This window comes from Staurois parvus, unplaced genomic scaffold (genome assembly GCF_062004578.1).
Source record: "Staurois parvus isolate SC_StPar_1 unplaced genomic scaffold, SC_StPar_1.0 ptg000155l, whole genome shotgun sequence".
Taxonomy (NCBI): Eukaryota; Metazoa; Chordata; class Amphibia; order Anura; family Ranidae; genus Staurois; species Staurois parvus.
The window spans coordinates 9,011,759-9,039,406 of NW_028317951.1; the positions used below are offsets into that span (position 1 = coordinate 9,011,759).

A 27,648-nucleotide genomic window follows, 5' to 3' on the forward strand; every position below is an offset into this window, starting at 1 on the left:
CCACTGCAGAGGAATGACTATATAAAGAATTTATCCACTGCATCATTTAGGTCCTAATCCTATCGCTTCTAAGGTACTCCCCATTCTACGCTGTAAAATGTTTTTTCAAAGTCTATCGACAGAAATAGAACTGGGGATTTCTCCTTCTTACTTTTTTTCCAATTAGAAGCAATGATCTCAGGCCATTATTTCTTCATTCTCTCCCTGGTATAAACCCTACTTGTTCTACGTGTATCCATTCTGGCACTAGGTCTTTCAACCTGCTGGCAATAACTTTTGCTTATAGCTTCGTGTCTATGTTTAGTAATGTTATTGGTCTATAGCTGGCACACTTCTTGTGAAATTGGTCTAACATTGACACTCAGTCTTTCTTCTTCTAGCCTGGGTAGTGCTGCTGTTTCTAGATATGCCTGGATTTTTTTACTTCTATCTCCCTCCAACTCTCTTGGGTTCTTAGATGTAACCGCATATAGAGAACTATAATATTTTTGGAATACACTAGCTATTGTTTTGGTTGAATATACAATTTCACCTGTTTTATCTCTAATATTCTCAATAAAATTTACTGATTTCTTTGTCACTACCATCCTTGCCAAATATTTTCCCGGTCTATTCCCCCATTGATATCTCTCCCTTGACACTATATTGAAAGCCCTATTTGTCTCCTGTTCCATTAGATTTCGTAATTCTTCTCTTTTTAATATTATCCTTTGTTGTACTTCAGTTTCTATTCTTTTTTTATGTATTTGCTCTAATTCATATAATTCCTCTGTTATTATTTTTATCTTTAACAACCTTTTTTCTTTTTTCCGACCCCATGGAAATCAGGATACCTCTTATATACGCCTTATGGGCTTCCTATGCCATATCTATTGAGACTCCTGTTTCATTTAACTGACAGTATTGGTCAATTTATTTTTGTAGTCTTACTTCCGTCTCCTGATCTTGTATAAGTGTCTCATTTAATTTCCATGCATATGTTTTATTCTGCCCCCCCTCCCCACCTTCAACCTCATTGTGACAGGTGTGTGATCTGATAATGATGTAAACTCGATACTGGATTTAATCAATGAATCCAATAATCTGTGTTCTATCATTATATAGTCCAATCTAGAACATGTTGCATGTACTGAGAAATAGAACGTAGAGTCTCTTAGTCCTAGATGTTTAATTCTCCACACATCTACCAATTGGCATTGATATCATTTCTTTTTTGTCGACCTTAAACTCTTACCTTCATCCCTCTGCACATGCGATGAAGTATCAAACTTAGGATCCATGCAGAAATTAAAATCCCCTGCCACAATCAGTTTACCTCTCTTGAAATTCATTAGATCCCTTAACGTATCCTCTAAATAGGTCATTGGTTCCTTATTTGGACAATATATATTTGCTAGTTTATATTCCATTTCATACAATTTCCCCTTCAAAAACAAGAACAGCCCTTCTGGATGCTTCATTCTATCTTCTATAGTAAATCTCACATTTTTTGCTACCCCTTTGGCTCGTTTTATTGGTGAATCAGCATAGTACCATACCAGAAAGTTTTTTGATTGTAACCTAATTCTTGTATCGTGAGTTAAATGTGTTTCTTGCAGAAATACTAAATCAATTGAACGTTGATAAATTTCTTTTAAGATCTTATGTCTTTTTACCTGAGTATTCAAACCTTTTACATTGTAAGTCATAAAATTAACTAACTTTTTATCTGCCATCTCTATTATATTGATTCCTTTTTTCTTCCAATCCACACCAAGGTACGCCTTAATATAGTAAGTCTAAAACATTGGGTAACTACTAGGTAGGCTTTCTCTCCTTTCCCTTCCACCCATCCCCCCCCCCTCTTCATTCTTCCCCCTCCCTTTTTCTCACTTTTACCAGACCTTAACAATACTTACATAAGGAATCTGGGCTGCCACCATGTCCTTATATAGTTGTTCTATTTCACTGTCATTGTTATATCCATAGCGGCATAATTGGAAACCAAGAGACCAATAGGCTGGCATTACAGGGTGTCCTATGAGCTTTAAAAAAAAAAAAAGTTAGAGCCTTACATGGATAATGAGCTGCACAAAAATGTTTTTATTCTTACTTTGGTGTATTGCTGAACTACACTTTCTGGAGTTGTACCCAGTATAATGAAAAAGTCTAAAATTCCACCAATTGTACGATATGTTATAGCTGGGGTTGGCTGCAGGGTCACATCTGAAAAGGAATACAATATTAAATGGATGCTTTTGAAGGTAAGATTGCAAATTAGTCATAAAAATAAAATATAGGGCATCTTGCACAATGTAGTTTGAAAGAACATATATTCTACTGATTTAAAATGCAGCCCATTGTCCACAATGTGCCTGTACACACCGGCAGGTAAACAAGCGCTGCGCATTCTTGAGTAAAAAAAATTTTACCAACTCACACAAATACAAACATGTATGTGTGAATGCGCAGACTCGCAAATACAGGTCAATATCCGCAAATACTTGCTACACAAACGCCTGAAATTACATCCAAAAATGCTGATTCTCAAACATTAGTACAGTGTGCAAGAGGCCTTAGGATAGATTTTAATATGCAAAGTGGAGAAAATCATGTCAGCGGTTTGATCATTATACAGTATATAGCAACTAATGTGGCCATATGTGACAAATTCCATCTTTCTGATATGTGACAAGACATTAACCATCTAAAATCATCTGAACCCCATGTATTTAGCAATGATCAATAATTCAGGTCTAATTCACCTAAAGGCTAACCTTTGTGTATGTGCATATTTGAGAAACAAACATTAGTTCACTTTTCCAATGTAAAGTACATGTGGAAAACTGAAAACTGTGTATGGGTAATATGTTTCAAAATCATAATTCTCTCTTGTGACTGTTTTTCTAAATTTGAACGTGGAAACCCTTTTAAATTATTATTTAATTATATGTGTTTCTAAACAATAGCAACAAACTCTGAGCATGGGACATTAATAAAAATTAAATAACTACAAAAGTATATAGGAAGTGAGTGTTATCAAACTTACCCATTGCATTGCTATTAAGCAAGAACACTCCGTAAGCATTTCCATCTTCTTCAAGTCCCATGTAGAAGGGATGAAATCCATATGCATTGCTTTTGTACTGCAAACAGAAGCATCAGAAGTGAAGTATGTGTTATACAATTAGTCTATAAAATACACAATAAATATACTTTCCTTCAAATGAACCTGAGAAAATGCTAATTTTAAATATTATTGGTTTACATGGTACCAGGATAGGGGCTATACAAAGGTACAGTTACAGGGATTAAAGGAGAAATAATGCCAAAGCTCTTTTGGCCCTAGTTCTCCTTTGGGTCATAGGAGTGCACTTAGTTTTGTACTCCTGTGACTTTTATTCAGCTGACAGCAGGCTAAAGTCGACTGTTGGCTGAGATTCTTCACCCGCTCTAGACTCTGGAGGGATCCTGACTTTAATTTTGGGATCTATCAAGATTTCTGAGTGGCAGCTGGCTCAGCCCCTCAGTGCTCCTTTGAGGGCCTGAACCTAAGGCAGCATCTCCTCACCCCTCCATAGTCCAGCTCTCCATTGTCCAGCACTCCATTGACCACTGGAGGGCCAGAGCAGAGAGATGGTGACTGACAGTCACGGGCATTCTGCTCACTGAAAATTGGGAGCTGAGTGATAAGTGGTCTTTAATCACTCAGTTCTTGGTCTTAGAGGTGGAGGGCTCCATTGAGCTGCCAGTTTGTTTAGCTTTACAAAGTGACACTATGGCTGCACTAAATTAAAGAATAATTGCCTCCAGTTTAATATAAGTATAATAACTAATGTGCTGCTACCACCATAATCAAAGAACTCATGCAATAATAAGACACCAAATGTATTCCTATATCAAACAATAAAATAAATAACAAATTATATCATAAGCAAATTTTATAGCAATTTTGTTAACAATACATGCCTAATATGCAAACATAAAGGTATCAAATGCACCATCAATGTGGTAAATAATGAAACTGGAAGTAATTATTATTTACTATATTGATATGGTTAATAATAATACTTCAACAGCCCCCAAATAGGTGTGGTGCATTTTGTCACTATTGCAGTGCTGTGATTTGGAATCGCAGGCAGAATTGTGGTGATTCTGCACACTATCCTAAATTGCCAGATGTGAATGAGCCTAAGCAAAGCTGATGGCTGCTACTACAGCCATCAGCTTGTGTAAGTTTTCCTTTGCCGGCTCCTTGCTGCAAAGTAAAAATGACCTGGGTGGCTGTCAATCCTTTTGCAGTGTGGGCGACAGTCACCCTTTCTGCCAAGAGACCACCCACTTATTTCCCAGGATCTCCCACTCTTACCAGGAGCCTGGAACCGCAACAACTGTCTTAAGTACAGTTAATTACAACAACGAGCAGCACAGTTCTCCCTGTGCCTGTGTGGATTTCCCCCAGGTGCTTGGGTTTCCTCCCACACTCCAAAGACATGCTGGTAGGTGAGTTGGCTCCTGTCTAAATTGGCCCTAGTATGTGTATGTATGTATACATCTGAGTTAGACTGTAATCTCCTTGAAGGCAGAGGCTCATGTGAATGCACAATACATATTTAAAGAGTTGCATACATTAACAGCACTTTATAAGTACCTGTAATAAATAAAATAAATTAAAATAAATAAGTATGGTGAATGGAAGGAAACTGAGAAACATCCATTCCTTAATCTCCTCTGCAGTGACTGAAGCCAGAAGAAACAATGATTTTGTCACTTCTGGTTTTTGAGATGTCATTCCCGGGGTGTTACAGCCAGGAAAGCATCTAACCAAGCATGATCTGCACTTGGTTATTTGCTTTGGAGGGCAGGGAATGCACTGGAGTCTAATAGTCCCTCAATGTCTCCATAAAGAGTACTTGTCACCTGCTCAATGCTATTACATGGGCCTTTATTAACCCCTTGTGATAGCAATAAAAAAAAAGAAGAAAATTATGATAAACTGTATCAAAAAAAACAAAAACATCACCCTCATTGCCTTGCACATGTCTGAAAATGCAAACATAGCACAGGGAGCACACGTGTATGTAAACCGCAATTGCACCAAGTATGTGAGATGTTACCTATGGAGATTTTTTGGGTACCACAGTTTTTCACTGTATCTGGTGCACACAATTTTTAAACTTGGCATGTTTGTTATCTATTTAGTTGACACAACCTCATTTTTTATATATCTTACCAAAGTTCAGTATTATATTGTATGTTTGTACTAAAATTAATTTTATTACATTTTTTCCTGAAAATATATATTTGTAAAACAGCTGCACAATCTACGTGTGCAGGAAATGAAAAAACTGCTCCAGTGCCAACGTGGTTAATTATCTCTATTTGTACTATGGTGTACAAAACTTTTGACAGTTTTCTGCACCATTATAATGGCACCGGAAGCTTAAAAAGTGCTTACAAACTTTTAGACCCCAACTGTAAGCAGACTAAGTTACTGTTCTGATCTTCAAGGATCTATGAGAATAAATAATTTGACAGTAAAAGCAGCTAGAGAAGTCAGTTATGGCTTGTTTCAAAGGGCTTTTACTGCTTAATAATGCTATATAAATACTCCATGGTCTGGACACGGGAGCACTTCAGGAGAAAAATTGTGTTGATCCATTACATTATTCAAATATTATATATAACATAAAATATTATTTAAGCATTTTTAAAGTGTGAGGGTTCAATAATTTGCAGTAGGAAAAACTGTAGGCATCCTAAATAGATCATAGCATGAATGCACAAAAAGTATGTACAATATCATCATTGCTTTTTTTGCTGTATTATCAAAGTGTTACCAAACCCACAACAGTAAAATCTGTCTGTATATGCAGAAAAGAATGCTTGGTATACTCACTGTGGAACCTAAAGGGTTAATACACCACATTGTGTAAAAAACATGTTTAATCCTGACTTTTCTGATCCTTCCCATCTTCCAGTGTCTCCTAAATATCTCCTGATAGAACAGAGGCTCAAGGACAAGCTGCACAAGCTCAGTTTAGTGTGTATTGGTAGAGAGATTTTTTTTCTTTTCTTGGGAGAGTGCATGTGATCAGCACAGGGCCAATCAGCACTCTCCAGACAGAGTGTCAGGGGTCCTGCATCCTCCTACAGGAGAATGAAAACTCCTCTTACAAGCTGTAACAAGTACTCAGCTGAACACTGATAGACGTCACAAGATTGCTCTAACTGCTGATGAAAAAAGGTATTAGCAGTTTATATTTACTAAAATAATTGAATTTCCATGTTCTGTGTACTGTGGGAGACCAGACAGAGTGAATGCAAGGTGCTGGGTTTACTAACACTAAACTAGAAATTTATTAGATTTTTAAATAATAAGATTTAACCTTTGGGCTGTCACAAGCCAACAGTTTTAGCTTGCCATTTTTGATCTGAAAAAGAAAAAAGGATGAAGTCTGGCTAGGTATATGTAAAATAGAAGCAGTCTAGATATGGGTGGGTCATAGGATGCCATAACCTGTAAGTTACAATAATGTGGCTTCTGGCCCATGGCTATGTCATGATCACGAGGAATGTTAGCAATCAAAGGGCATCCTTGTAGCCTTAGTTATGTAGTAGCTAAAGCTTGTTTTATTTACTGAATCACAATGAAGTTGATTTAAAACTGGAGAGTGCAAAATCTTGTGCAGCTGTGCATGGTAGTCAATCAACTTCCAACTTTTGCTTGTTCAATTAAGCTTTCAAAAAAAACAAACTGGAAGTTGGTTTCTATGTAGAGCCGCACCAGATTTTGTACTCTCCAGTTTTAGTAAATCAACCCCAATATATTTTTGCTTTCTAAAAGAACACTTTAGAAACCAATTAAACAAAAATAGCAAACTAAGTAACCAATACTACCTACAAAATGTATTGTAAAATATTTTTTTCATTGGGAATCACTGCTGGAAATGATAAAGACATTTTGCTGGAAATCCATTAGAACACAGATTATGGAAGGGAACAGCTAATGTTAACATGATTTGCAGCAAGATTGGAAAGCATAAATCTGACTGTGACTATCAGCTTGCATTCATATTGATTTGCAGTCTTAAAAATAGATGTTATAGACTTATCCTACTGTCATCAACTCCACTATGACAAAACAGGTTTACTAAGAGTTATTCCTAACCATTACACTATGGTGTAATGCTTTCATTGAATGTATACACACTGTAACAAATGTGTTAAAGCATACGCTAAATCCTTTGGATATTTCTGCATTTGGTTACAATATTTTTTTATAGTTTAGAACATAAAATGAGGATTACATATTGTAACTGTAAGACTGGGCTTTTAGATATGACACGTTGACATGGGCATGATAAAAATTCCTGTGTGTCCTACTGACTGTGGCTGATGTTGACCAATAAGAAAATATCATATTGCCTTTAAGAGAAGGATGAATCTAAAATTGTTGCACAAATACTGACCTGAAGTATCTATGAGTGGCATATTTTAAAGCCTGAGCCTTCAGGAACATTACCTCCTGATGACATCTTTTACTGTCACCTGTTACTTTGCTTGACATCAACACAAATTTAACATACTCTTATGATGAAAATAGAACATATACTGCACTGTTCCACAATATTATGGCATGTTAGGTAGTTTCTGACAGCTAAATATTTAGCAAATTTTAATTTTAATAAAAGCCATATTAGGGCATAGGACATACCATAAACAGTGATTTTATATGGATGGAACTATGGATGGATGCTTATTATTACTTACTGCAGGAGGTTGGTCTTTAGCAAAGTATCCCCAGGTATTCCAATCCAGGTTAATTCGGAATGACTCATGCTCTGTTTCTCCAAGTCCATATATATAAGAAGATGGCAAGCGATTTGAAATTTGGATAAACATGTCTGAGAAGGTGAATCCAGGGAGCTGAGAATTCCAGCTGAAGAATAAAAAGTCACTTGTAAATTATGTGCACAGAGTTCTGATAAGCTATTTCATGGGGCTCTGCATTTTTACATTGTTTTCATTATTTTGATACAAAAGTGGAATCCTTGCACAGTTTATTTCCAGATCTTTTAAACAAAAAATGGGAAATATTTATGCAAGCATTACATGAAAATATCTATGGCAACAAACAATGACAGTAATGAGAACCAAGACTTGGCATCCACTTTAAAGCATTAAAACTGGTACCATGGCCCAGTTAGAATTACGATAAATAATGCATATCTAAGATTAGAAAACTAGGCTGGTCAAATTTGTATTAAAAACTCTTATTACATGTTCTATAATAGGGCATACATGATAAAACAGAATTTAATCAGGGATGAGGTTCAGGTCTAAAATGAATCCTGTGGGTTGGAGATGCGCAGTCCTTGTGAATGTTTGTAGCAAAGCCCGTGCCTGCAGGATTTTGTTTCTAGTAAACTTGGGCCTTAAATCGCTGTTTCAAATTTTCCTGTTGCTGGCAAATTTTTACACTTAATTACTGTAGTAAAACCTGAACTGTACTCTGTCTAGTACATTTCAGCGAAATCTCCCTAACTAAAAATGTCCTTTTGCTGTATGTTAGTGCAAATAAAAAAAGTATCAAGGGCAGTACTCAATTGTTTCTGACTATATAAACTGAAAAATGTTTGAAGATTTTGCTTTCCTTTGAATCGCTTAATTAATATTTAGTTGTATAAGCACTGTTTCTGAGAACTGCTGTACATCTGTGTTTCATGGAGTCAACCAACTTCTGGCACCTGTGAACAGGTATTCCAGCCCAGGATGATTGGACCACATTACACAGTTCTTCTCTATTTCTTGGTTTTGCCTCAGAAACTGCATTTTTGATGTCACCCCACAAGTTTTCTATTGGATTAAGATCCGGGGATTGGGCTGGCCACTCCATAACGTCAATCTTGTTGGTCTGGAACCAAGATGTTGCACGTTTACTGGTGTGTTTGGAGTCGTTGTCTTGTTGGAACACCCATTTCAAGGGCATTTCCTCTTCAGCATAAGGCAGCATGACCTCTTCAAGTATTTTGATGTATTCAAACTGATCCATGATCCCTGGTATGCGATAAATAGGCCCAACACAACACCGTAGTATGAGAAACATCCCCATATCATGATGTTTGCGCAACCATGCTTCACTGTCTTCACAGTGTACTGTGGCTTGAATTCAGTGTTTGGGGGTCGTCTGACAAACTGTCTCCGGCCACTAGACCCAAAAAGAACAATCTTACTTTCATCAGTCCACAAAATGTTGCGCCATTTCTCTTTAGGCCAGTCAATGTGCTCTTTGGTAAATTGTAACCTCTTCAGCACATGTCTTTTTTTCAACAGTGGGACTTTGCGGGGGCTTCTTGCAGATAGCTTGGCTTCACCTAGGCGTCTTCTAATTGTAGCAGTACTCACAGGTAACTTTAGACCTTCTTTGATCTTCCTGGAGCTGATTGTTGGCTGAGTCCTTGCCATTTTGGCTATTCTTCTATTTATTCGAATGGTAGTTTTTTGCTTCTTCCACGTCTTTCAGATTTGGTTGCCATTTTAAAGCATTTGCGATCATTTTAGCTGAGCAGCCTATCATTTTCTGCACTTCTTTTTATGTTTTCCCCTCTCCAATCAACTTTTTAATCAAGGTACGCTGTTCTTTTGAACAATGTCTGTAACGACCCATTTTCCTCAGAATTTCAGAGAGAAATGTACTGTAACCAGCATGTACAACATTTGCTGCCTTCCTTTCTTAAATAAGGGCAATAATTGCCACCTGTTTTTCAAAGAATGAATGACCTCACTAATAGAACTCCACATTACTATTTTGAACATGCCCCTTTCAATTAGTGATTCAATTACACAGAATCAGCAGCATGCATGTCATGACTGTTGGGTCTGTTGGATTTATATTACTCTACTACACCTGCTAGTAAATTATTTGCCAGGTAGAAAAATAATTTCTACCAAAAACAGTGATTGATCAGGTTAGTGATGTCTGATTGCTATTATTTTGAACACAACTGTATATATACAGTGCTCAACATAAATGAGTACACCTTTTTTGAAAAGTAAGATATTAATCAATATACCAATGAACACAAGAACAATATCCAAAATTATGACAAAACTGAGTTTCATAGAGTATTTGTTTAGCTCATTACATGAAAGGAAGGTTAATAATATAACTTAGATTACAAAATCTTCAGTTTTACTCAAATTAGTTGATGCACAAATGAATACACCCCACAACAAAAACTACTACATCTAGTATTTTGTATGACCTTCATGATTTGTAAGGACAGCACCAAGTCTTCTAGGCATGGAATGAACAAATTGGTGACATATTGCAAAATCTATCTTTTTTCATTCTTCAAGAACGACCTCTTTTAGAGCCTGGATGCTGGATGGAGAGCGATGCTCAACTTGTCTCCTAAGAATTCTCCATAGGTGTTTTAATGGGTTCAGACCAGGAGACATATTTGGCCACTGAATCACTTTCACCCTATCCTTCTTCAGAAATGTAACAGTGGCCTAAGATGTCTGTTTTGGATCATTGTCATGTTGGAAAAGTGCACGACGACTAAGGAGTGATGGTAGCATCTTCTCTTTCAATATAGAGTAGTACATCTGTGATTTCATGATACCATCAATGAAATGCAGATCCCCAACACCAGCAGCACTCAAACAGCCCCACAGAAGCACACTGCCACCACCATGTTTCACTGAAGGCACCATGCATTTTTCTTTGTACTCCTCATCTTTGTGACACCATACAGTTTTGAATCCATCAGTTCCATAAACATTTATCTTTGTCTCCCCACTCCAGAGTACAGAGTTCCAGCAGTCTTCTTCTTTTTCAGAATGGGCCTGGCAAATTCTAGGAAAGCTTTTTTGTGCATAAGCATTAGGAGAGGCTTCCTTCGTGGACAACGCCCATGCATGCCATTCCTCTGCAGTGTACACTATACTGTGTCACATGAAACAATCACCCCAGTTTGGCTTTCTACTTCTTTACCTAACTGCAGTGAACTTGCATGCCGATTTTCTTCAACCCCTCTCATCAGAAGACACTCCTGTCGAAGTCTTAACATCCGTGGATGGCCTGGACATCTGTGAGATGATTGCAGTTCCACCTTTGTTAAATTGTTGGATCATTTTTGCTACAGTATTTTGACTGATAAGTAAAGCTTTGTGGATCTTCTTGTAGTCTTCACCTTTCTTGTGTAAAGAAATTGTTTTCTTTCTCAGGCCTTGTGACATTTCTCTTCCATATGGTGCCATTGCTGACAGTATAAAATTAGAAGGGGTTTTCTTTGTTAAGTAATGCCCTTTTATAATCAACTGTCTGCTGGACACCTGTTTAACAAATAATTAGAATCACTTATAGTTGAATTCTTCTTAATTAGGATTTTGTTGTCTAAAATTTAGCTTTGGTCCTAAGGCTGGCCATACAGTATTCATATTTCTTGTACAATGTTCCTTCAGATTTACCAAAAAGCCATATAATATGAGGTCAAACCTAAACAACACTTTTAATTGTGTCCAATTAGGCAGGTCCTTGCAATACATAACTGAAGGTAAATCTTACAGCTTGGCCAGGTATACAAAATATTAATACCTGTTTTATAATAATTCCAGAACATATTCAAAGAGGTGCTGGGAACTTTTAGGCTTTCAAGTGTACATAAAGTAAAACCGCAAAATAGCTCTGGCAGCTCCCACACAGCAAGGCTTCCTTTTATGGTTTGAGTTACTATTGGGTGCCCATCAAAGTACATAAAGGAGAACCAGATCAGAATTGAATAAAAGAGCCCAAGATAAATTTAAATATAGCTGCCAATTAAAAGCATCTTGAACTTTTTTATTTGAGTTTGGTCTGGAGCTCCGTTCTGTATTTTTATGGTTATAATAATTGAAATCAGACTTTTTACTTAATTGTTGTCAGTACACCATGAATGAATCTATGTTCACATCAAACTTAGAATAATTTACAAAGAAATTAAAAAAAAAGGAATGTTTCCTGTGCATTTGCAGCAACAAGTTAACAAAAAATGAAGTCACTCCAATTTCATAAACTGGGCTTTATATTAGGATTGTGCATTTCTTTGGGATTTCTTCTACAATGTACTGGTAGTTTACTTAGCTTCCAGGGAAACATTAAGTAATACACTTAGGAAACAGAAGTTAAATTATAAGATTCAAGCATGTGAACACTTAAAAAAACAAACCTCTAATTGCAGAATGGTGAGAAGTGCCGTTACTAACCCAAGCAGGGGGACAGCGCTCATCTGAAATGTAATTTGCCAATTTCTTGATCTCATAGTGGGCCTAATTTACTTATATGTAAAGTACATTGAAGTTAGGATGAAGCGAACTGATCCTGGACCAGACTTCCTAAAGTATAAAACATGCTCTTCTCTGAACTTCATACTTCAATAAATCAGTCTCATCTTCTGAATGCAAAGTATGTAAACAATCAGGTAGCAACTGTCAAAGTTCAGATAACCTTCGACCCGATGATGTTAAAAAGTCAAAGAAAGAAAATTTGGCGAGGGGGTACAGATAATTTATAAGACAACTATAATAAAAAAGACACGATTAACACATTAAAACACTTAAGCAAGTATGTTGCTTTTCTATACAATAACTATAATGTGTGTTTTGTAATTATAATTACTTACATAACTGTTCCAGTGCTCCGTCTTCTAATCACAACTCCAAATGGATTGTTGGCGATTTCTACATCATACAGTCTTCCTTGCTCTGTACTTGTTGGAATGCTTGGGATATTTAATGGAACTGGAACTTCATATCTTTTATTGTTTGGGTCAAATATCTGTAAAAGTTAAATATTAGATACGTTTCTTTAAATACTTGTTCAGAGATAAGACATTTAATTCCCTATATTGTTTTATTACACCTTGCCAAGAAGTAACGATATGATGAATGTCTCACTTACTGTCTGCAGTTACTGCACTTTTGCATTGATTTGGACTTAAAATATATTCCCCCATGAGCTATAGAGGAGTTTCTTAAAAGAATACCCTATGACACAATTCATAAATCATTTTGACCCAGTTTACGATATCTTAAAGCAGGCCTTTTTAATGCAAACTCACTCAAATGACAAGTTAAAATAACACATGCATGCAAAACTGTATGTATGACATTTCCAGATCTCTTAGCTATTGTCCATGTACAGTGAAAAACCTGGATTCTTCATGCCCACAGCCCAAAAGTCATTACATTTCCACACCTCTCTGTATGTCATTATTTGCATAATGGGCAGAGATTTTTCCTACAGAGAACTGCCACTGAGGGAATATTTATATCACATACACCTCAGATCGCAGTGCCCCTCCATCACCTCCCAATAATGCTAAAGAAAAAAATCAGGCGAGATGGCATATACAGAAAATGAAATACTGCAAATTCAAGTGGTAACACAAAATTTGCAAGCATGCATGCACAATTTTTAACTGACAATTTCAGAGTGTTTGCATATAAAAGAGATACTTTAGGATGAAAAGAGTAACCTAAGTTATGTATAAACACTACTGCTTTAGCCACTTCAGTACTAGAGCTTTTTTTTTTTCAAAAATGTCTCAGTCCCGCACCTTATACATTTTAGGTTTTCAAGGCTACCCTAGCTTATTATACACAGTTTTGTGTTCTTTGGGGGGAAGGGCTTTACATTTGTAAACCTTTGGATACATATATTTTATTTACTTGTTTTTAGGGGTAAGAGAATAGTTGAACATTAGAAGAAAAATACATTTTTCTGTACTTTCACCAAAAACATTATTTACACAATTTGCGCACCATCACACAGCGATTTCCAAAATATAATAAGAAAAGTTCAATAAAACAATATCACAATAGTGTGACTTTTATGTAATTGTATAGCTGAAAGTGAACGTATGCATTTTACTTTAGAAGCGCTTTATTCCCCTTTCAACGCTACATTGCTAAGCATGCAGTAAAAAAACAGCTGCATAAAGTTAGTATTACAATAATAAAAGATCAAGTCCTGTTGAACATGACATAAATTAGTTAACAGCCACTTTTTCACAGGTTTTCAATAAAAATTTGAATGACATTGTGTTCACTTACATAAGCACTGGATGCTTGCGCATCCAATGCAAATTTCATCTAATGTCATTGTTGCAACCTGGGGAGTAATTGTTTTATTTTTCTATCTTTTTTACACTTTTTTATTTTACAATTTTTTTTAATTATTACTTTTTCATCTTCTTGGGGGTTTGCATATGGTCACTGCATACCAGAAACAGACCTCCCCACTCACTTCTGAGATGTCCTGTACATAAAACCTGTTGAGGCAATATAGTTAAGACTCAGACATTTCAATTTACTGTTACTAAACATAGTTACAGCATTGGAAGCTTCATTACCTGCTTCACTAAGACTGTTGTATATCTTTTACAATGTTCTTGTAACCTGCAATATATATTGCAGGTTACAAACCAAATGGGCAGAAGGACCGTACAAACCAGAATAGGGGAGCACCTTACCAACAACATCAAAGTGTTCAAACATTGTAAGGATCCATCATGTCTAAAATTGGTAGGTAGAAAGAGTTTTTCACCACAATGGAGGGGTAGTAACAATGTCTGCGAGATTTCCAGGTGAGAAACTCGCTGAATCTACAAAGTTAATACCCATTGTCTTAATGGGCTTAATGTGGAATGGGAAATCAACTGTTTCAACAACAGCTAGGGTGCAGCTGATGCCCTATTGTTCAAATTTTATTTAAATGTTTTACTTTTTTTTTGGTTTTCCAGGTGTCATTTAAGTATTAGTCCCTAGGTGATGCTGTCACCCTTATGTCATCAGTATCAATTGTTTTTTAAATATTTTAAATATTTTTATTATGAGAGTTATTCTTCCTCTTGCATATTTATTATAATTACCGGTCAACTTGGTTTATGGTGGATCAGTGTTGCTGGTGAAATAAGTGGTGTGCATTGGTGGAGACAATGAGAGTGCATTCCATCCAAACATTTGGAAAGTGGTTGTCCATTCACCTCCTCGACAAGCACCTAAAGGGCTTGGAAGCCATCATTCATCTATCCATCCTGGATTCTTTCCCTAAGAATGTGGCTAGACCTCCTGTATTTTGAGGTCTAAGAGTCAAGTAAGCAGCTTCTGTTTGATAGCGTTCACAAGTGGTACAAAGTCTTTATGGAATCATCTGGGCTACTTTATGCACACATTATGTTCTTTGGCTACAGAAATTGTACATAGCACTTTTATGAATTGTGTTGGGACTTTGAAAGTCAAATGACGTTGTGTGCCAATGAAAAGGTGATTAGCTACACATGATTGAGTTTACAAGTCATTTTTAGGAGAGGGTGATTCTTTTTCCAACTCAGTGAATACAGCTGGATAAAACAAAAACTGTCTTCATTTCAGGCTGCAAAGTAACAAAATGTGATTTTAAAGGGGGGGCAGAGTGATTCTTTTCTCTACCAACTGTATATGAATTTTATCTATTTTATACTTATTTTATGATAAGCACATGCACTTTTCTTTATGTATGGTAATGCAATTCGATTCAGGTAATTTTTGTATACATTTTTAGGTGGGGATATAGAAAGTGCGGCTGCCATTCTGATAGTCATACACATTCACATCTTTTGTGATGACATATTAGCACAAAATTTCTGGTTTAATAAAATTGTATTATGGCAAACACATTGTGAGGGGGATTTACTAAGAATGGTGCAGAAAGAATCTGGAGCAGCTGTTCATGGCAACCACTCAGTTCTGGATCTCATTTTCAAAGCTTAACTGAACAAGCTGAAGCTAGAAGCTGATTGGTTATTAATACTATGCACATCTGCTCTAGAATCTGTCTGCTCCAGTTTTAGTATATCAACCTCATGCATTTGCCTGTGTATAATTAGACAAATAAAAAGACACTGACACTATAATATGAATTTTAAGGAGCTTACATTATACTAGCTTATAATGTAAATTTGCAAAATGTCATATGTGATGCTTCTTCCACTTGTTTCTCTAAAATAATAACAATGTAACTCAACATTACCTTAAACTGAAGCATATTATCTTCATGGAAGGTGGCAGTTAGACGAAGGTCATTTATTGATGGAGAGATATCATAACGTACAGACGCTGTTGGATTCCCTAGATTTGCTGTTATTCCAGTAGCAGTGTTTTGAATATTGCTGGCTGTATATCCAAAGTTATCTGGATAGAAGCAGTATGGTGCTTTAGGATTACTAGAAGCCTATAAGCAAAACAATAAATATTTTTAAACAGCATACTGGAACCCCTCTTTTTTTAACACAAACAATATATAGTAAACAATGATCCTTCCCTTAGCAGCTGTAGTCAATCTGTTCCTCTCACAGAAAGAGATGGTAATGATAGATGCGACCAGCACTCTCAAAAGGATAAGTTCAATATTGCCTCTGTATAACCAAAAATCAGATATCATATATCCACCAACTTCTTCCTGTGAATCTACTCTTCCCATACAGTGATCTCCAAAAAAAGAAATATATTATAGTGTAGTATGCTCAATACACCATGCCTCAAATTCTGCCCAATGTGTTCACATTTATAATAAATAACCATATATTGATTTGTTCACTAATGTTCTTCTTTATCTACCCTTATCCTTCATATACTTGGTGTATATCCAATCAATTATTCTCAGATTCACTTCAGCTTTGTCTCCTGGTATCTGGTACTTCAATGATCATCTCACATGAAGATCCACACGGTTTTACTCAAAATACAAAATACCAATATAGTGCAATACTTTTTTCTAAAAATCCCTCTCGTATAGAAAGCCACTCACATTATAATAAATTAACTGTGCATTCCTATTAATACTCAGAGAAAGATCCACCAAGTGCATCACCTCTCCAAATACACTCCAAGCTCCTTACTGAACTTCCAATAAACGGTGCTTTTAATAAACCATTCCACTTTCTTCCTGCTCTTTGCCAGCATGACTTGTGCAAATGGTCCCCAAGAAATAAAGACTAATATAGTGTTATCTTGCTTTTAAATAACATTTGAAAATAAAACTCAAAACAGGTCTGTAACCACTTCCAAAATGGCCACTGTTGCACTTCCAGTATCCGCAATTGCGTCAATTCCAGCGACTAGTTTTGTCATCAAGACTTCTTTCAAGGATTTTCATGCCAGACTTCATTCTTTCTATTTATAACTCACTCTTGCCCATAATTGCCTTACATATCTCCACTTTTTTTATGGGAAAGTGTCCATTTTCTCTATTGAGCTCAGATTGTGATGGAAAATAGGACTGACCATTTGTGGTAATCAGCATATGGGCGGAGCCATTAAGAATGGTGCACAAGGACCATCCCCTTATGCCAATTGCCATACAAACAGGAATAGGAATGCAATGCTACCATCATTAAACATAAACTTACGCCCCGCACATTTTTTATACAAAAAAAACACTATAAAACATACTTATAAAAAAATGATTATATATAATATTAAGCCTCTAAAAAAACTGTTATTTTATAAAATTCTCATTTTACAAAATGTCCCCATTTGTTAACCTTGGTATTCCCTCTAGTGTTAAGATTTTCAGCTACATACAGTACTATTTTAGTTCTCTTTTCACTACTCCCAATGGGATTTTATCTCCTAGTGTTGAAGGCTGAAATTACATTATTATATAATTAACTAAAAAAACTCACAACTATTTTCCCCCCTATTGGTGAAACTCAGAATACAATCAAACTCAATTTTAAAATAATTATATTCAAAAATCTGCAATAAAGCAATTTAAATCCAATTCCACATTAAAGCCTTTTGGGCATAAACTATCAAGTTCAAACATCCATAATGTTTCTTTTTTGGCGATATCTCTCATCTTATTAGAACCTCTCCAATGCTCAAAAATAACATAAATGCCACAGAATTTTAATTGTGATGGATTTCGGTTATGGGCCTCTCTGAGATGTCTAGATAAAGAATGACTTTTGAAACCCTTTTTCATATTTTGTACATGTTCACTTAATCTAATGTGTAGGTTCCCCGTAGTGCGGCCCACATGTTGTAGACTGCAACTACATTCCAATAGGTAAGTCACAAATGCAGTGTTGCATGAGATGAATTCCTTTAATATCTTTTTCATAATATTTGATCCAAATTATTGAGCTCTCCTTCTAGTTGTTTTAGTGGTTGGACAAATGGGAAAAAACCTTTTAAATCAAACATCATTCCAATTTTCTTTTTGGGAGGAGACACTACATTTTTTACAAGCTTAGTTTTCAGATTTCTAGCTTTGTAATATAAAAATTGTGGTTGGAGGGAATGAGAAATCCCAAAATCCAATCCTTTATTAAAATTAAAATTGGCCAGTGCTTCCTTATGATGTCTTCAACCTCCCTATATTCGCAATTGTAATCCAAAATAAAACCATAATCTTTATTCCTATTCTCATCTCTCCATTTTTTAGAAGTATTCTCCCTTTTTCCACTAATATACTTTTTACTAACCTGGAATCTTATATTTTCTAATCTCACTGAGCCTTAGCCTTTATCTATGAATCTCTGTTTGATCACATTGGATTGTATAATGTCATCTTCTAATTTTGAGCCATTACACATAATGTGGGTCAACTGCCCTTTGGGTATATTTTCCACCCACTTGGATGGTGACAAATGGATACTGGGATATACCCATTCCTATGGGTGCTTTTAAAATAAGTTTTCATGTAAAGTCTGCCTTGTTCTATAAAAATGTTTAGATCTAAAAAAATTACCCCATGCATAGCCACTGTTTGAAGAAGTAATCCCATATTAATTTATTATCAATATGCTCCAAGAATGTTTCTAAGGATTCCACACTTCCTTCACAGATTAGTAAAATGTCATCTATAAATATTTTCCATACTTTAAACTCCTCCCACCTTCAAGCAAAACTTGATTCCTACCCCCATTTTGCCATGAAGATGTTAGCCAGACTGGGGGCAAACATCCCCCATGGCAACAGCTTTCTTTTGGGTTTAATACTCTCCTTTACACCAGAAGTAATGCTTCATCATTCCAAACTCTAAAGCTTGAATGACACATTTTCTCTGCACTATTTTCAAATCACTAAACCTCCTCAGGGCGCATTTGACCACCTCTACTCCTACTTGGTTTTGTATGTTAGTATACAATGAATTTACAGCAATAGTGGGCAATATCACATTTTGCCAACTTCTATGCCTTCAATGCATTAATAACATCCTGCCCTTCTTTTAAATATACCGGCATTTGTGTAACAATGTGTTGTAGATAATTATCTACATACTCCCCTAACTTTTAATGCATTGAACGTATTCCACTTACAGTCGGACTCCCAGGAGGTTTCATGAGACTTTCGTGGATCTTTGGTAGATATTATAAAGTTGGTATTCTATACTCTAAAGACACCAAGTATTTTGTCTCTTTCTCATCCAATACACCCTTACTATTAGTTTTTTTTACAAGTATATTTTTTTTTGTAATTTCTGGGTGGGGTTACCGTTTAACTTTTCATAGGTTTCATTATCCCCCAGAATGTTTTTAATCTCCACCTCATAATCATTTCTATCATAAAGGACAACTCCTCCCCCCTTGTCAGCATTGTGCACAATGATGTCCCTCCTCTTTTCCAGTTTCTTGATGCCCCTAGTAATAATATACAAATCCTTAAACTTCACTCCCAAGTCTGAATCAACCATTTGTTTATTATGATTAGAAGCTACTTGGGGATTAAAAACAGATTTATTTCTTAGACCACTGTGTATTATACCCTGGTCAAGACCCACACCATTAGGTCCCGTTGTTGGTCCTGGCATAGCTGCAAAATAGCATTTATTATTCATTTTCCTGACATATTTATTTAAATCCATGTATGTATTAAATATATATATTTTTTTTTTTTGTAATTCCTTTATTTATGGCATTTTACAGATAAGGCATAATGGCCAGAGAAAAATAGAACAACATAGCAATGTAAAATTATTACAAAAGAAATGGCAATATACAGGTCAAAAAGACCAAACATCAATGCTATATGGGACAGAGTAGGCAGGAACAGATAGAGGACTGGTACAAATGTATTTACATTTGATTTGGGGGCATATTTCAATCCTAAATCCAGAAGTTTTATCTCATCCTTAGTTAAAGATACCGAACATAAATTATGTATGCCTTCTCCTACATCTCTCTCTTTCTTTTCCTGTGTATTTCGTCATCTACCTCTGCAGGCTCTTCTCGTTCTCTTATGGGATCCCTACTGTAATCTCTCTCTCTGCTCTCTACCTACCTGTTTTGGAAGGACCCTCTCTGTGGCCCCCCAGTGCCCCCCCCGTGTTGATACATTTTGGGGCTCCTCCACTGTTGTCCCAGAGGTCTTCCCCAATTTCCCCTAAAAAAACCCATTATTTGGCCTATTATCTTAGCCATAATTTGAATTTTCACCCCTCCATTTTGTTAAAGGGTGAAATCTGTTATAGACTGTGACATTATAATTCCCTGAATTATAATTCATTCTGGGCCTTGATGGCCCACTAGGAGGATTCCTATGGTTGCAGGGGGTTGTTGTTTGTGTATTTCTTGGTGGTCTAAATCTTTGATTTTTCACTTGCTCTATGTTTGTATATTGCTATATGTTTCTATATTGTTCCCTTTCCATCCCTCTTTGAACAGGAGTTCTGGCCTGGGAGGATTCAACAGATGTTCATGGTTGTACAACAATCTCCTGCCATTTATATACTACATCTTTCTTGGTTAATCTATCCTGCAACTGTTTCATTAGTTCATCACATTTTTTCTTATCTTTAAAAGGATCAAGTTTCCTTTAAAGAATGTTTTATTTCTTCCACCTTAATCCATTTTCTTTTCTTTCTTTCTATCAGCATGTTCAAAAACTGTTTTTCACATGATGCAAAGAAAGCTTTCCATTCTTTCAGGGAATCTTCATCTGCTAATCATTCATTAGGGGCTAGATCCCATCTGAGATATTTTGGTATAATGTTCTCTTTTAGATATCTCTCCAGTGTGACAATGTCCCACCAGAGCTTGACCTGTTTCTCCACAGTGTGACCAACCTTCTTAACCAGTTGCCGACCGCAGATAGCCGAATGACGGCTAAACTGCGGCTGGCCAGTTCTGAGTGGACGTCATATGACGTCCCCCCAGAATGCGCTCTCCTGCGCACCCCAGGGGGCGCGCACCCGGCGATCTCCGTGATCGCTGTGTCCTACGGACACAGCTGATCACGAGATGTGGTAAAAGGCCGATCATACCGGCCTTTTACCACGTGATCAGCGGTGTCCAATGACACGCTGATCACAGGGAAATGCAAGTGCCGGTTCTCGGCTGCACTTTCCTCACGCTGTCAGATCGTGAGGAAAGTACTGCCGAGAACCGGCAGTTGTCAGAGCGAGGATCGGCACCGATCATCAGGGCCACTGATGATCAGTGCCCTGATGATCGGTGCCCAGCAGTGCCACCCACAAGTTCCGCCCACCTGTGCCCAGCAGTGCGCCCACTAGCTCCGCCCACCTGTGCCCAGCAGTGCACCCACCTGTGCCCAGCAGTGCACCCACCTGTGCCACTCTGCAGTGTCACACACCTGTGCCCAGAAGTGCCACCTACCTGTGCCCAGCAGTGCCACCCACCTGTGCCCACCAGTGCCACCCACCTGTGCCCACCAGTGCCACCCACCTGTGCCCACCCACCAGTGCTGCCCATTAGTGCCACCCACCAGTGCAGCCCAGCAGTGCTGCCAGTCAGTGCCACCAGTCAGTGCCCAGCGGTTGTGCCAGTCAGTGCCGCCAGTCAGTGCCCAGCAGTGATGCCAGTCAGTGCCATCTATCAGTACCCATCATCAGTGTCACCTATCAGTGCTGCCTATCAGTGCTGCATATTAGTGCCGCCTATCCGTGACACCTCATTAGTGCTGCCTATCAGTGCCGCCTATCCGTGCCACCTCATTAGTACTGCCTATCAGTGCCCTTTAGTGCTGCCTATCAGTGCCCATCAGTGCCGCCTATCAGTGCCCATCAGTGCTGCCTCATCAACGCACATCAGTGAAGGAGAAAAAATACCTGTTTGAAAAATTTTATAATAGAAACAAAGAAACTTTTTTTTTTTTTCAAATTTTTTGCACTTTTTTAATTTATAGCGCAAAAAGTAAAGTGCCCAGTGGCGATTAAATACCACCAAAAGAAAGCTCTATTTGTGAGAAAAAAATGATCAAAATTTCATATGGGTACAATGTTGCATGACCGCACAATTGTCAATCAAAGTGCGGCAGCGCTGAAAGCTGAAAATTGGCCTGGTAAGGAAGGGGGTATAAGTGCCTGGTAGGCAAGTGGTTAAACAATCCTTTCAAATTATTCTGCATGGGGCCTTGTGTAAAATTGAATACTTCCTCCAAATTAACTTCTTTATTGCTGACAAAATGTAATACATCAATCATACACCTCTATTCCAGTTCCTTTAGGCAGCTGATTAAAATATTTTCCTCCCCAGATGGTCAAACAATAAATATTTTTAAACAGCACACTGGAACCCCCTTTTTTTAACACAAACAAAACGTAGTAAACAATGATCCTTCCCTTAGCAGCTGTAGTCAATCTGTTTCTCTCACAAAAAGAGATGGTAACGATAGAAGTGACCAGCACTCTTAAAATAATAAGTAATATTTTCTCTGTATAACCAAAAATCAGATGTCATATCTACCAACCTCTGCCTGTGAATCTACTCTTCCCATACAGTGATCTCCAAAAAAAGAAATATATTATAGTGTAGTATGCTCAATACACCATGCCTCAAATTCTGACCATTGTGTTTACATTTCTAATAAATAACCATATGTGTATTTGTTCACCAGTGATCTTCTTTATCTACCCTTACCCTTCATATACTTGGTGCATATCCAATCAATTGTTCTTAGATTCACTTCAGCTTTGTCTCCTTGGGGTTTATTTACTAAAGCTGGAGAGTCCAAAATCAGACTCCCTTCTGCATAGAAACCAATCAGCTTCCAGGTTTCATTGCCAAAGCTTCATTGAACAAGCTGAGGTTAGAAGCTGATTGGTTTCTATGCAGAAGGGAGTCTGATTTTGGACTCTCCAGCTTTAGTAAATAAACCCCCTTGTGTCTGGTACTTCAATGGTCATCTCACATGAAGATCCACACAGTTTTACCCAAATATACCAATATAGTGCAATACTATTTTCTAAAAATCTCTCTCAGATAGAAAGCCACTCACATTATATTATATTAACTTTGCATTCCTATTAATACCCATAGAAAGATCCACCCAGTGTTTCACCTAGCCAAAGACACTCCAAACTCCTAACCAAACTTCCAATGAACTGATTTTAATAAACCATTTCACCTTCTTCCTGCTCTTTACCAGTGTGACTTGTGCGAATGGCCCCAAAAAATAAAGACTAATATAGTGTGATATTGCTTATAAACAACATTTGAAAATAAAACTTAAAACCACATTACCATACCACCAAAATAGTCGTTGAAATGATACAGATTCACCGTATGCAAGTGTTTAATAGTGTCACTTCATGCACCTTACCACATCAGTGCCATTGAAATCAATTTCCAACAGTCCCTTCTTAACTCCAGCTTCTCTCAAGAATTCCCATGCAAGAGCTATCATACAGAGGCCATTGCGTAGTAAATCCTTATAAAACCATGCATTTAATAAAATCTATGTATTTACAAACATTCAGTGTAAAGCCTGGCCACATCCAAAATGGCCACTGTTGCGCTTTCAGCATCCGCAATTGCGTCGGTTCCAGCGTCTGACATCACTTTTGGTTGGTTTCATCATCAAGGCTTCTTTCAAGGATGTGCGCATCGGACTTCAGTCCTTCTATTCATACCTCACTTCGACCCATACTTGCCCTACATATCTCCAATTCAATTTTCTCTATTGAGCTCAGATGGTGATGGTAAATAGGACCATTTGTGTTAATCAGCATATGGGCAGGGCCATGCAGAATACAAGCAAAATGCTATAAAACATACATATGAATAGAGTGTTATTCATAATATTAAGCCTCTAAAATATAATTTTATAAAAATAAACTTTTTTAGAGGCTTAACATTATGTATAATAGTTTATTTATATGTATGCTTTACAGAGTTTTGTTTGTATAAAAAGTATATGTGGGTGTATGTTTATTTATGTGTAATGATGGAAGGATTGCATTCCTTCTGGGGTCTGTATGATAATTAGCATAAGGGGATGGTCCTTGGGTACTATTCTGAATGGACCCATCCATATGCTGATTAACACAAATGATCAGTTCTATTTTCCATCACAAACTAAGCTCAATAGAGAAAATGGACACTTTGCCATAAATAAAATGGAGATATGTAGGGCAAGTGAGCTATAAATATAAGGGACTGAAGTCTGACGTGCACATCCCTGGGAGAAGTCTTGATGACAAAACAGGTCAGAAGTGACATCAGACGCTGGAATTGACAATATTGCGGACACTGGAAGTGCAGCAGCGGCCATTTTGGAAGTGGTTACAGGTGTTTTTTAGACTGAATGTTTGTAAGTGCATAGATTTTAATAAATATATGGTTTTATAAAGATTTACTGCACTATGGCCTCTGTATGATATCCCCTGCATGGGAACCCTGGAGAGAAGCTGGAGTTAAGAAGGGACTGTTGAAAGTGGAGGAGTGTGGTGGAAAGTGATTTGAAATGCACCAATCTGATAAGGTGCATGAAGTGACACTATTAAACCCTTGCATGTGGTGGATCTGTATCAATGAAAGGGATATTCACTATTTTGGTGGTATTGGAATGTGAGTGGTTTTAAATGTTGTTTAAAAGCAAGGATCACACTATATTATTCTTTATTTTTTGGAGACCATTTGCACTGGTAAAAAGCACAAAGAAGGTGGAATGGTTTATTAAAAGCACAGTTTATTGGAAATTTGGTAAGGAGCTTGGAGGGTGTTTGGCGAGGAGATATACTGGTTGGATCTTTTTACGAGTATTAATAGGAAAGCACAGTTAATATATAATAATGTGAATGGCTTTCTATCTGAGAGGGATTTTAAGAAAACAGTATTTCACTATATTGGCATTTTGTATTTTGGGTAAAATGGTGTGGATCTTCATGTGAGACAGTCATTGAAGTACCAGACACAAGGAGACACAGAGCTGAAGTGAATCTGAGAATGATTGATTAGATATACACTAAGCATATGAAGGGTAAAGGTATATAAAGAAGAACACTGGTGAACAAATAGACATATGGCTATGTAACTTAAATGTGAGCACATTGGACAGGATTTGAGGCATGGTGTATTGAGCATACTACACTATATTATATTTCTTTTTTTGGAGATCACTGTATGGGAAGAGTAGATTCATAGGAAGACGTTGGTGGATATACTGTATGACATCTGATCTTCAGTTCTACAGAAACAATATTGAACTTATCATTTTGAGAGCACTGGTCACTTTTATCATTACCATCTCTTTCTGTGAGAGGAACAGATTGACTTCAGCTGCCTAAAGGAACCGGTGTAGAGGTGTATGATGGATGTATTCAATGTCAGAAATAGAGACGCTAATTTAGAGGAGGTATGCAATATTACACAACATCCCATGGAGAACATTTTGCAAGGACTGTTTAAGAAGGTTGGTCACATTATGGAGAAACAGGTACAGCGCTGGTAGGACATTGTCACATTGGAGAGATATCTAAAAGAGAATATTATACCAAGATATCTCAGAAGGGGTCTAGCCCCTAATGATGAATTACCAGAAGAAGATTCCCTTAAAGAATGGAAAACTTTCTTTGCATCATGTGAAAAACAGCTTTTGAACATAAAGATTCAAAGAAAGAAAAGAAAATTGATTATGGTGGAAGAAAAAATACTTCTTAAAGGGAAACGTGATCCTTTTAAAGATAAGAAAGAATATGATGAACAAATGAAACAGTTGCAGGATCGATTAACCAAGAAAGACTTCTATGTAAAAAAAAAACCAAAACAAAATGAATATATGGGTGATTATCAAGCAGATAAGTTATATAAAGGGAAGGAGATTGTTGTACAACCATGCACATCTGCTGAATCCTCCCCGGCCAGAATTCCTGTTCGAAGATGGATGGAAACGGAATAATATAGAAACATAGAACAAGTGAATAATCAGAATGGAAAGGTGACAATTCAAATTATGGCCAAGATAACAGACCAAAAAATTGTTTTTTTCCGAGGCAAATTTGGGGAAGACTTTTGGGACAACAATGGAGGAGCCCTAGAATGTATCAACACTGGGGGGAGGCAACAGAGAAGGTCCTTCCAAAACAGGTGGGTAGAGAACAGAGAGAAAGAGATTACAGAAGGGATCCCATAAGAGAACGAGAACAGCCTGCAGAGGTGGACGACAGAACAAACAGGAAAAGGAAAGAGATGTAAGAGAAGGCATATATAATTTAAGTTCTGTAGCTTTAACTAAAGATGAAACAAAACTTCTGAATTTAGGATTGTAATATGCCCCCAAATCAAATTAACTCCATGTATACATTAAATGTATTTAAAACAAATATTTCAGGAAACTGAATAGTAAGTGCTATCTTGCAACTATGCCAGGACCAACAACGGGAGCTAAAGGTGTGGGTCTTGACCAGGGTAAAACACACAGTGGTCTAAGAAACAAATATGTTTTTAATCTCCAGGGAGCCTCTAATCATATTATTGAAGTGTATAAACAAATGGTTGATTCAGACTTGAGAGAACGTAATGTAAGAAAGTTTAAGGATTTGGAATTTATTACTAGGGGGATGGAGGAACTGGAAAAGATCAAGGACAAATCTGAAAGGTTAAATGGTAACCACACCCAGAAAATTTAAAAAATAACTAAATATACTGGTAGAATAAGCTAAACGTAAGGGTGTATTGAATGAGAGAGACAATATACTTGGTGCCTTTGGCCTGTAGCATACCAATTCTATATTACCTACCAAAGATCCACAAAAGTCTCATGAAACCTCCTGGGAGACCGATGGTAAGTGGAATAAACTCAATACATTCAAGGTTAGGGGAGTATGTAGATAATTACTTACAACCCATTGTTACACAAATGCAGGCATATTTAAATGATTTGCAGGATGTTATTAAATTAATTGAAGGCATGTTGGCAAAATGTGATTTTGGCCACTACTAATGTAAATGTATTGTATACTAACATACAACACCAAGACGGAATAGAGGTGGTCAAATGGGTCCTGAGACGGTTTAGTGATTTGAAAAGAGTGCAGAGAAAATGTATCATTCAAGCTTTAGAGTTTGGAATGATGAAGAATTACTTCTGGAGTGGAGGCGAGTATTACATCCAAAAGAAAGGTGTTGCCATGGGGGCCAAATTTGCCCCTAGCCTGGCTAACATCTTCATGGCAAAATGGGAGCAGGAATCAATTTTTGGTTGAAGGTGGGAGGGGCCTAAATTATGGAAAAGATTTATAGACAACATTTTACTATTCTGGGAAGGAAGTAAGGAATCCTTAGAAAAAATATTGGAGCATATTGATAATAGTGAATATGGGATTACTTTTTCAGACACAGTGGATATGCATAAGGTAATTTTTTTTAGATCTAAACATTTTTATAGAACAAGGCAGAC

The 27,648-nt window shown here is 36.9% G+C and overlaps 1 protein-coding gene across 2 annotated transcripts in view; it reads right to left on the bottom strand.

Moving 5' to 3' along the window:
• SI (sucrase-isomaltase) overlaps nt 1-27,648 on the bottom strand; it is a 302,245-nt gene that overhangs the window by 73,410 nt on the left and 201,187 nt on the right. For both annotated transcript variants that reach the window (XM_089675454.1, XM_089675455.1), the window contains exons 48-53: nt 16,037-16,237; nt 12,648-12,802; nt 7,753-7,921; nt 3,029-3,125; nt 2,093-2,205; nt 1,899-2,024 (exon numbers count right to left, since the gene is read on the bottom strand). In XM_089675454.1, the coding sequence (XP_089531580.1) occupies nt 1,899-2,024; nt 2,093-2,205; nt 3,029-3,125; nt 7,753-7,921; nt 12,648-12,802; nt 16,037-16,237 (861 nt within the window). The remainder of the gene's footprint in view (nt 1-1,898; nt 2,025-2,092; nt 2,206-3,028; nt 3,126-7,752; nt 7,922-12,647; nt 12,803-16,036; nt 16,238-27,648) is intronic.